We start from the raw sequence: 12121 nt of genomic DNA on the forward strand, positions 1-12121 counted from the left end.
TTCCTTTGGAGAAAAAGAGGAGAAAAAAAAAAAAAAGAGAGAGAGAGAGAAAAACAGAAAGAGAAGAAACATGCCTCTAAAAAATTTGGGATATAAGAAGAATGCTAGAAGTTGTGAACTTCCCAAGAGCTGATGATAAATCATCTGGTGCAGGCTGCTGGTAATTCAGAGCATTGGCTTTCCCCCTGGGGAATTTTCTTGCAGATTCCTGAGGTCTTTTCAGCAGTGATGGCTTGACAGGGCTGGAAAAACAGCCTATAACTATCCAGCAGGGATGAGATGGTGAAAATCTGCTGGCTTGTCAAATAAACAGAATTCTTCTCTTCAGTAGTAGGCTCTTTACCAACTGCCCAGGTGTTGCCTGCCACCCATCTGCAGAGGGCATGTAGATGCCCTTCGTTTATCAGCTAGGAAAAATAGATCCTGGTCCCGTGGTTGGGCAGACACTGACTTTGGGGGCTGAAGCTGTTGGTCACACTGATTTTGGGGGCTGAAGCTGTGGCAATGCCAGCTTGCATGATGTCCTCTCTGCTGCCTGCTGCCAAGGTGTGCCATTCTCAACCAGGGCATCAAACCCAGACTAGTTTAAGGTTGCGGACCCAGGCTTATGGCTGTTCAGAGAGGGAGCAGCAAGGGTGACAGGGTGCGGGACAGCCAGCAGTGATGTGGAGCTGAGTGTAGGACGAAGAACAGATGTCCCTGCCTGCTATGTCGTGCTGTCCAGCAGCAAAATGGTTAATGGCGGTGGCGTCCCCTCTGCAGCGTTTAAATAATTAGCTCTCGGAGTTCACACCCTATTAAGCCAAAGGGAGGAAGTTCACACCTCTCCTGGCGGTATTGTTCTGGTGGGGCTGGCTGCAGCGCCGATAGCGCAGGGGTTTGTCTGGGGAAGGTTATCTGCGCTGCCAGAAGGGGTAGAAAGAAGAAACTTCATTTATGGCAGAGGAAGAAAGCCGTGCGGCTGCACAATAGAGCAAAGCCTCTGGGAAGATTGTAATGCTGTGGGTTCCAGGAGTTTTTTTTATGGATGGATTTTTTATTATTTTTTTAACTGTCCTTTCTACTTTCACTCAGGCAAAAGATTCTGCTGTTTTGCGTAGCACAAAGTACGCGTTGTATGATGTGACTTCTAAAGATCTTGTGCATCAAACACAATTTACCTTCAAGTCTGGGGTGTACAGAGCAGCATCTTGGGGGGCAGCACACTGTGCAACGCTGAATCCCCTGGCAGTGATGCTTCTGTAGGCACAAGAAGGCGTTGGGGGTGGCTTTTGGGACCCTGCTGCACGCCAGGCGGGTTAGCAGGGAGCCCTTTGGCATGCCTGCGATTCTCCATGCTGCTGAGGGAGATGAATCTTAAACCTGCTTTAAACTCTGTAGCATGGCCATAAAAGCAGGGGAGCACTGTGGGTCAGAAATGCTGACACAAAGGATGTGCTCGGTTCCCGTGTCAGCGATGGTTGTGTTCCCTTTCCCTTCTAATCCCCTTGTGATGGCTGACTTTGCTGACATAGCTAGTACATGATTTACTTTTCCTTCTTATTTCTTTGTTATTTTTTTCTGCTGATTTAATGAGCTGAAATCAGATTGCTAAAGGATAAAGCTCTCTCCTACGAGAACTCTGTATTCCAATGTTAGTTTTATAGAAGAGTCCTCTAGCTAGACCTCAACTGTGGTCCACAGGGACTCAAGGAACTCAGATCAGATGATGCCCCTTGTGATCCTGAAGTGACCATAGAAAAGTCAACATCCTGTATTCCCTAGGCTAAATTGCAAAAAGACACATTTGAACTGCACATTAACAAGCTAGTGCTCATTTAACGTCTTTTTCTTTCATTCATGGTGACCTTTCCCGTAGACCAAAGGAGGAGAAATGCTGCAGGTAGAAAAGGGAGCTGGTCGCTCTACGTTTGTATACAGATCAGGGTAGACCACCTTTTCCTTTCCCTTTGTGTTGCTGCTTTGTCAGATATGCTGGAGCATTCGTATCATAAGGACAGAAGCAGGGTTTATGCTGGCAGCAAAGGCAGTGGTTGGCCCAGCTCCAAAATTCACAACTTTTTTGCATGTACACGTTACAGTTTTAGGGAGCTGTCCCAGAATCAACACTTGCCTAGGAAATAATTTCCCATCCCACCCTAACCTTCCTGTCGCTTTTCCTACAGTAGAATTTGCAACGCCAAGTCTTTTTAGTCAAAAATTTAAGGCCAACTGAGAGTAAGTGGGAAATTATCCTTAAATTCTTATACTTTATGGCTGAACACTTATTGCATGCACAGGGGCCCGTTAGGGCAGTGCTGAGGCCACAGCTACAGGTTGATTTCCTGTGTGGGAATTCTTGTACACATAAATTTGTGTACATCCCATGTCATGGGATATCTGTGAGTTGACACTGGGTTAGGATGCAGGCTGTGTACAGAGATGCAGCAGTTTGTATCGTGTGTGTGTGATGACCCGTGGAATAGGAATATAATATTCCTATAGGAATATTTTAAGAGATTTTTTTTTTTTTTATAGATAAAACATGTAATAACCTATTCACAAAAAAAACAGGAGAATATAATTAAGGCTTGTTATTTGCTAATGTGGCCACCTCGGTTCTCAGGGTACTGTATTCTTGCGGTGGAAAACAAGGTATTAGATGGTATGATTCCTTCAGTATTACTCCCTGGATGTAGCTAAAGGATTCAAACTGTGGTTGGTTCTTATGTGTTTGGGTAAGAGACAGGGAGGACACAACAATGAGGTCTGTGATGGAAATTTCATGAAAAAGAGGCTGACTCTGCTCCCTCCCTCCCAAGAGGGCTAGGAACACATCACTGTGAGGTCTAGGATTATTTTTTTTTCCTTTATGAAAATATTTACTGGTTCTTTTCTACATTCCTTACGCAGTCTAAACAACACTGAAGCCAGGGAGAGCTGGGTTTGGATTATGAACTTTTTTCAGCTTTTTTAGAGCTGAGCTGTGAAATTGCTGGTTAAAAAACAAAACAAAACAAAAATTTTTTTTTTTTTTTAAATCATGGGTTCATTTAGGGTATGTCTAAACTGAGGCCATTTTCTCATCAGCTGTAAATTTTCTCATGCTAAAATTGTTCAGCTCCTGAGGCTGTCTGTAACTGTGGAGGCTGTGGACATGCACCCTCCTCTTCTTTGGGTAGCTGAAAGATGTGATTCCCCACAGCCACTGGTGCTTGCTGTTGTCACCAGTACTGTCCCCTCTCTATTCACCAGCAAAGGTAGCAGCTGTATGCTCTTTCTCTAAGGTCGGCTGGTTCATTTTGGTCGAAGTGGGTCTGGGCACTGGGCAAGGGCGGGGACACCCGTAGCAGAGCGACAAGCAGCTCGTTATCAGCCACCAACCTTTTCCCCATCACAGCTGGTTGCAGCATCCCCACCTGCTCAGGCTTGTGGGAGAAGCTGCCTAGACCTGTGGAGATCACCTGGTCCCTTAAAATGCCATGACTAGCAGCCAGCGTCTGGGGGGATGCTTTGGCCGTCAGTGGCTAGAGCAAAGTGATTTTAGGAGAAAGCAGGAAAGTGAAAGGAGAGTTGGGGAAATGTGTTTCTTCTGACACAGCCACAGACTTGAGCAATTCACAGTTGCTCAGACAAATGTATTTTTAGCATTCATTACTGCCTTCTGGCATTGCAACATTCCTGCCTCACGCCTGTTGTTCTGAGTCACGTTCAGCACATCTGATACCCTGAATGCTTCATGCCCTGCAGCTCTGCGAGGAGGAAGGCTGGAGCTACAAGGGAAGGGGCTGCACAGAGCCCCCGGCATTGGCATGGCTGCACGGAGTAGGTTGCCTTGAGAAACCATGGGATAGGAAAACAGGGGCCAAACAAGGATTTTGAGGCTGGAGCTCCAGTTATGGCTTCACTGGGTTGTTACTTTTCTAGCAGTGTCACAATCATGTTTTGGTTTCATCTGGCTTTAAAGACTACTGTGATTTAACCCCAATTATAAGTGCTTTGTGTTACAACTAGAGATTAACCCAGTGTTTTCAGCATTCACCCTGAATTTTAGAGGTTGGCTGGTGAAATGGTGTCAGCAAAGCCACAAGTCCAAATTTGTATCAGACTTCTGTTTTCTTTTGATAGTGGATTAAAAAAACATCTTTGAATAGAATATACTGTGTTGACAAAATTACTTTTTTTCTCTTTTTATAATTGCATCTGTATTACTTTTTAAAATTATTTTTTAATGGTATAACTGTGCAGGGAGAAAGAAGAAATGCAACCTCTATGGCATAGCAAAATCCACAGATACCTTGCAGCAAAAAGAAAATAAATACATATCCTTAGAGTTCAAGAAGAGTCTAAAGGTACTTTTCGTTTAAGCTGCTGGATACTGCTTGAGGTTTAGACTGATTTTACCTCCTGTCTGCAGCAGACTGAACAAGCCAGATCTCATGGCTCCAGTTACCTGCATCAGCTCAGCCATGCTAACCTGGCTGTGTCTAAAGGTTCAGGGTAAGAGCTCAGGACAGCTTCAGTGAGGGTGGCTGATGAAGCTGGGATTGCTACCTGTCGGCCCTTCTGCTGCTGCCTGCACAGTGGCTGTGTTCATCAGCCACATCCTGGATGCTCAATTTGCAGACACAGTTTTAAGGCAAAACAGGACCAGTGATGCTTGTCCTCAGACGCAGTGCCACAAGGGGTGACAGCAGGTTGATGACCAGCACAGATAGCTGGGGGTGAAGGAGGGAGGAGGTGAACAGGAGGCAGCACACAAGTGAAGTCCTCCTGCCCATCCCTCAAAGCCTTGCAGTGCTCAGGAAATGGATCCGCAAGCTCTGCCACTTCAAGGATGCTTTTGCTGTTACAGCTATTACGGACAAGTCATTTAGTGTGTAGAAAAAGGACAATGGTATTTGAGAGTGGCGGTTATAAGAAAAGGCACTTCTCACATGTTTCATCGAGTCTTACCTGACTTCCCTGTCGCGTGTCACATTTCAGAATGGCTGAGGCTTGCTGTCCCCCCACCAAAATATTGCAGGTGGGAGTGTTGACTAGAAGGGCTTCTACTTGGGCTCTGTAGGTAGGTTTACAACCTGTAGATACATCTGTTTACAATATGAAAGTCTGATGTGTCCCTCCAAAAGTGGTCCATGTTTCTTAAGCTATAGATAAGCTGATATCTCTGATTCAGGCCCTTCCACAGTTTACATGTCTGATCTAAAAGTTTTTTCTTCAAAGTCTGGCAAAACTCGCTGGTGTTAAGTGGTGTTAATTGAGCTAAGCTACAGATTTCTCTTATTGTGCTAGCAGCAAATAATCTTCAATAGACGGTCTTCTGTTACCATTTGTTTTTGGAGATGATTTTCATGGATAGTGGTGGTATTTGAGATTGAGATCACTGCTTACATAGAATTTTCCAAGGTTGAGATGAGGGATAAATCCGGTTATTTTGTTTAGTCTGAATTAACCTTCTGCAATAAAATGAAAATAAAGGGATGTCTGTTTTTCATTTTTCTTGAGTCATCAAGTCTTGTTGTAAGATACAGAAAAGATGGGAGTTTCCTTAAATTACACTTTTTTATCAGGAATAATGTAGCAGCAGGAATATACCTATTCAATACAACATTTTAGTGCTTTGGTAAAATAAGGTATATAGGTGTCTGTCTAAAACCACTCAATGACTTAATTAGAAAGCTAAATTTGGAACCATGTTTGTTGAATGGTCATTGTGTTGATCTAGCCTGGGCCGTGCTGCTTTGGGCTTCTTGTGATTAGAACATCCCCACTTCTAATATATTCTTTCTTTCTTATTTTAGCAATTCATCAAAATGAGGAAAACAACAGTCAAGAAAAAAGAGGGCTAGAAGACCTCAAGGATACCTCTGATGCTCAGGTAAATGTATAAGTTTAACAGCATCTCAGAGACTTTTTCAGATCTACAAGTTGAAGGATCTGTTTCTGATAGCTCTTTAGCACTGGGAAATGGATTTCCCTCAATGTTCTGAGTGGGGAGCCCATAGGAAGCAGAAAGTCTGCTGGATCATGTCATACGTGACTATTTAGAATAAGATTGATGATCACCCTGGGAATTAATCCCATGATGTTGAAATCGGACAGCATTTTTAAACTCTCTCTGCTCTTTCTAGATAATACGCATAGCACATACCAGATGTGAAAATAAAATGAGATGTGTTTAAGAGGCAAGGGCATATGACATTTTGATTGAAATTTAATCACTGTAAGTAGACATGCAATAAAATGAGGATACTTAAGAGTCACTTGAGTATAAGCAACAACCTTTTTTCTTTCCTTCCCTAACTGCCCTCATTTACAACCAAAGCATGCTTCTAGACATTACTCAGAAGAAATTTAACTACATTCTTGAGTATTTTACTGTGGGATTTCTTACCCCTTTTGATTCTGTGAATCTTTTTTGATTAATCTTCACTTCATTCAGTCATTCAGTTCATGCATCCAAACTGTGCAAGTGTAACTGTATTAATCATTGTACTGGTACTGATTATTTCTAATTTAAAATTGATTTCTCCCATTTTTGACTCTTTTTTTTCTTCTGTGCCTCTTGAAAATCTTATATTTCCCACCAGTTGTCACCTTTTCTTCTCCTGACACATACAGCTTGTTGTTCCTGCCTCTGATTTCGCTCTTTACATTTTGCCAGCTAGGAGGATATGTGTGAGAGGCAGGATTTGCACTGATGTCTGAGTAACACCATTCTAATAGGTACAAGCCCTGCACCCATGTCAGCAATACCTGTATCTTTCTAGAGGTACAGGCTCTCTTGAGCACTGTGAGTGCAGAAGAGACTGCAGACACCTTCCGTAGCAGACCTGGATTGTGGCAGACACCTTGGGGATGCAGGCACAAGAGCTGGGGACCATGTGGACATACCTCTTGTATCAACCTGGAACTGGGACTTTTAGCATAGTCTTCACAGTAATACTTGAGCAACGTGTTCAGAAATGACCTTTGCTTTTCTGTTCTTAATTGCAGCAAGTCACTAATCTGTTTTGAAAAGAAAAAAGTGTAGGAGCCCTAAGGCATGAAAATTTTGTTACCTGACTTTGATTCCTAAATGACATCAGCGTGACAAAGAGGGTCAGTCCTCTTAAGCTCGTGTGTGCACTGATATCACTGCAAAAACATCTGGCTTACTATTTTCCTTTCCATGTTTCATAAATGCTCTGTTTTACTTGATGTTTGTAATGATTATTTTAGAGAAACACTTGTTTGCATTTATATAAGAGATATTAAAGGAAAGACTACAACGTGCACTCAAAGCTCATGAGGAGACAGCTAGTAAGTTTGCATAGGCAGATGACCAAAAAACCATAAGAATTAATTGTTGGTATTGCTTTGCTCAGCTCTTATTTGGTTGTAAATCAGCTTCTAAAATTTGCAAGAATTTGAAACACATTTAAAATTAATTATTAATTGAACAGCTAACAAAAGTGTTGAAGAGCTCAACTGGGAGGAGAGCAGTGGCATTGTCAAAGCAACTGTAGCTCTAATTTGTTCATCAGTCCCATAAAAATGACATTCTGCAAACACTGAATACAGTTTGTGTTAAGGGTGTGGATGATTTTTTTCTCTTTAGCGAGACCATGCAAGTGACTTGGAGCGAAGCAAATGATCTGTCTAGACAGTGGTGTATGGTTTTTAGTTTTCAGGTTGATCAAAGGTGAAGCCTCTAATAATTACATTGTTTTCAAAAGATGCAGGCAAAGACAGAGGTACAGTGGGGAAAAAAAAATCTCTTCTGTTAGCAAAGTTTCAGGGTGTGGTGCCTGCTCTAAACTCTACTCTGTTAAGCACAGAATTGCCGTGCCTTGGAGTTAGGTTACAAAACTGTTTGAAATGTGGAGAAAATTCAGTACAGGGATTTTTGAAAGTGAACATGCCATAAACAGTGTGCCATCCTGTCATCATGGGGATGTCTTAATTCACCTCCATATCGCTACCAACATATTCATTTATGGCTTTTGCAGAGGAAATATTTTCCAAGGGACGTGCTGAAAAAGGAAGTGTATTGTCAGCATCTTTCCTTTCTCAACCTCAGTAGCGATTAATTCATCTTCTTTACATTATTCTGTTTCAAATATTCCATAAACACCTTTAATTATAGTAGTTTTGTGTTGTGAATGGTAGTAATGCCTCACTATAAAGCTTCTACATTCTTCTATCATTCAGGAAGTTAAAGCCAGTTAAAATATGCAACTTCATAATTTTCACCTTCACATAGGTTAGTACTTGCATCTCTGCTGATATACATGAATCAGAGGACTAAGCACAAACATTTGAGCATGCAGGATTCTGGGGGTTGTGTGCCTGCACAAAATACAGATTGCAATTGCATTTTACAAGTAGGATTTCTGGTCTTTACCCTTTTGCCTAACAGCTTTAGAGGTATTGCTTGAAAATTAAATTTATATTGATAAGTGAAAATGACCAGTAGTATGAGACTAACAGTATCTTCCCAACCAGCTTTTAGAAGCTGTCATCAATTAATTAGTTGAGCTGGATGGTTTCTTATATTATTAAGGAGAAAGATTTATAGTGGAAAGTCAGTATAATTGAGGAAAATGGAATTAAGAGGGATTTGTATTTTTGTTCTTAATTATGAAAAAGCATATTTAGACTTTTGTGTTTTAAGTGTTATTTACTCCCAGAGCCAAATATATATACTTAACTTGATATTACCCTAGTTTTCTCAGAAAATTTTAGTTGACTTTTTATCCTCCAGCAACCCAATATAATAAATGTATTTTTCCCATTCTTTACAATTCTTTAAAATAAAAAAATAGCTGGGGGAGTAGGCACATGCTAAAAAGCAATGTCTCTACTTGGTGGTTATTTGAAGCAGGAGGATAACAGGATTCTTTAAAGAAATTCTTAGTTTGAATACAGGCAATATTTGTGTCAGGGATAATGGGTTTGTGTCTAGTGTTACTTCTTCCGTGGGATGCTCATCCTTGTATAAAAAGCAATAGTATGTTCTGCCTGAACACACAGTGAAGGGGGGTGAGGACCACATGCTCAAAAAGTAGCCTTTCTCCAGGATGTTTCTTCCAGTTGAACATCTGGAAGCCAGTTGTTCCCTCCAAAGTGAAATCCCTCTTCCTCAGCTTAAAATAAGAGTTTTAGCCTTTAGGCTTTGCTTCGCAGGCTGGAGATCAATACTTGTTCAGCAGATTGAGCGGGGCATTCTTGTTGGATATCTGACATTTGAAGAATGGGAACCTGTAACCATCCATGCCTCTTTTAGATCATGGTCTGACTTCTCTGGGTGCAACGTAAAGGTTTGAAAAGTACCCCTACAGTAGTTATAGCCCAGATCCAGAGAGGCTGCAAATCTTTACAGTCCCAAAGCCATAACATTTTGAGTTGTCCTTAGCCTACAAGCCTACGGGAATTACAGCACACAGATGTTACACTCTGCTAGAAGCATCCATAAGCCATGAAATAAGCTGGCTTGGCTCTAGCTGATGTCCCCACATCAGCCAAATCTGTTATAATGGCCTAGGCTCCCTGTGTATATTACTGGAGAAAAATGTGAGTTTTAGGAAACAAATCATTTGTCTATTTTTAAATGTACTGTAAAGTTAAATAAATAAAATTATTGCCCTTCATAGGTACCTCTTCTATATTGATTAAAGAGTCTGGACAACTAGTTCATTGTATTCTTCTACATTTGATAAAATCCATCTCACTCCTGATCTGCAGGTGATAAGTGTGTCAAAGCTGGTTAATAAATCCATATCCTTGATTCAGGATATCAGGATCAGGAGTTAATCTCATAGAAAATGTAAGGATCTTCAAGTCTGGCACTGCAATTCCTTATTTTTTTGGTGGATTTCAGACCTTCACACCAGTGCTTAGGTTCCTTATGTGAAAAGGTTGGGTGCCTCAGGAGGTTGGGGATGAAGCATAGAACATGTGAAATACAGGCTGTATCCCAAATTCTTTCCTTCTCCAGAGCACAAGTCACTGATGCAGCCTTATGAGGAGATTCATCCAGACTGGAGGAATATAGGCATGCAAATTTTTTCTTTCAAATAATTTAGTAAGGATTACTCTCTGGATTCAGTAGGAGAACCTATTTATTTATTTATTTATTTATTTATTTCTATCAGCATTAAAGCAGTTACTCAGAAAGTGAGTTCATTACCCTCCCCAGCTGAAGAACTTTTAATCCACATTTCCCTCTTCCCTGGAAAAAACAGTGGACTATAAGATCAATAGCTTGGATGGGCACACACACACCTTCAGCTGTCATAGACAGGAGTTTCTCATGGCCGGAGGACCAGGGAGTGTGTGGCACTATGGGGTGGTGGTCAGTACATCCTTGGGTTTTGGTCCTGACTGGCAAGATGTTTTATGAATTTTTGAGCAAACACTGATTCAGTAAAACTCAGGATGAGTAGTAGAAAGAGAAGTGTGGAGGATAAAGATTTATTTGCAGATTGCCTCTGAAGTCATATAGCAATAGCACAGCTGTACCACATGCCAAGGCATATGCAGTGCTATCAGGAAACATCTGGGCTAATAAAAACCGTGCAGTATCATTGATCCAGGTCTTAATGCAGAGGCTATATCCACGACCAAATCATGGATAGTAATATTAGCCACTGACTTTGCAGTGAGCAATGTAGCCTGTCAGCTGACTTTCTAAGGCAAGGGTCTGGTATACCTGTGTGTAAGCATGAATCTGAATTTATATATACAACATTGTTATAAAACAACCAGTGTTGTATATTATGGTGAAATGCTATCAGCATAGCTTTTATAACTGGCAGAATATTAGCTAAAAAATAGTTCTAGCATAGTTTTAAAATTAAATCTCATTTTCCTTCCTAAACAGAATTGGACTATATAATTTGGTTTAAGTAGAATAAATAAATGTGGCACAACTTTCTTTTAACTCTTACAGCTTGCATACATGAAAAATTGGTGGAGCTGGAGCGATGGGAGTCGCAGCCTGTTATTTTTAGGAGTGACTGTGTTGCGCTTCATTCTTTTTCCAGGGCTGTTCCTGGCTAACTTTCCCATGAGTTTTTAACCTCTTGCGCTTGTTCTCTGATGTAACAGGAAACAGGCTGACAGGAACAAACAAAACACAGCATATCAGTCGCACACATAGTAGCACTTGATTTAGTTAGCCCTGCCTTCGTTCCTCCAAAGTAGACACATTTGGAGGTTCAGATGTGCCTCAGCTCTTCTTGAGTTGTTTCCCAGGGAGCAGCGATCCATTTGTGTTCAGCGAGCAGCACGGAGTTGCAGCAAATATGATCAAACAGATGCATTTCTTTTAAAGTTGAAATTTTGTGGCAGTGCCATGTCCTGGGATTGTGGATTTAAGTATCTGTTTGCTCTTTCTCCCACCCTTAAGGCAGGGGTTTTGTGCAAGCTTCAGGAAAGAGATGACATTGGACGGATTGAACTAGTCCAGAAGCTGGCACGAGAAAACTGTCAGTTTTTGCAGGCGGATAGAAAACAACCAGAGAAGGCTGAACAAGTAAGACATTTCTTGTTTGGGTTTTCTTGTTTGTTTCTGGTTGGGGAGGGAGATTTAGGTCAGTAAACTGAAATAGCAAAGCTGATGGTCAGATTCCAGGACACACATTAGTCATGGGGATACAGCTGTTCTCTTCTGTCATTTACATTTCTCTGAAGTGCATTGAATTCAATAATTGTCAGCACACTTAAATTATTATGTTGTCAGTAACAGTCAGTTACTATTATTAATATCTTATATGTGATGAAAAAGCAGATTATTTCAGGATGCTTAACACCAAATTGTTGTTAGTGATTATGAAATTCTTGTCCTTTTTAGGATGTGTTTATATAACACATAAGGTATATGAATGCTTAAAGTATTTAATTTGTCTTAAAGAAAATTGCTTTGCTGCCTTGGAAAGAAAAATTGGCTGGGGTTTTTCAGTGTGAATTAAAAAGGACAGGGAATTCAGCAGTTTCATTAAAAAAAAAAAAAAAAGTGCTTTCAACCAAAAGTTATACTAAAGAAAGCAGTATTCTCTTTAATGCTCCTGAAAGCACTTATTCAAATGTTAATAACTGGATTTGAAAATGCACTAAAACATGACTACTCTGCTTATAGCACAATGTATCCTAATTT

At 40.9% G+C, this 12121-nt stretch overlaps 1 protein-coding gene across 4 annotated transcripts in view; it reads left to right on the plus strand.

Annotated features, from left to right (window-relative positions):
• The window catches only part of RAPGEF5 (Rap guanine nucleotide exchange factor 5), a 161342-nt gene that overhangs the window by 59641 nt on the left and 89580 nt on the right, over positions 1 to 12121 (plus strand). For 3 of the 4 annotated variants that reach the window (XM_083824523.1, XM_083824524.1, XM_083824525.1), the window contains exons 8-9: positions 5784 to 5860; positions 11375 to 11500. In XM_083824523.1, coding sequence (XP_083680649.1) covers positions 5784 to 5860; positions 11375 to 11500 — 203 coding nt within the window. The remainder of the gene's footprint in view (positions 1 to 5783; positions 5861 to 11374; positions 11501 to 12121) is intronic. The other variant, XM_083824526.1, reaches the window with a different exon arrangement.

Source organism: Anser anser, assembly GCF_964211835.1.
Source record: "Anser anser genome assembly, chromosome: 2".
Classification (NCBI taxonomy): Eukaryota; Metazoa; Chordata; class Aves; order Anseriformes; family Anatidae; genus Anser; species Anser anser.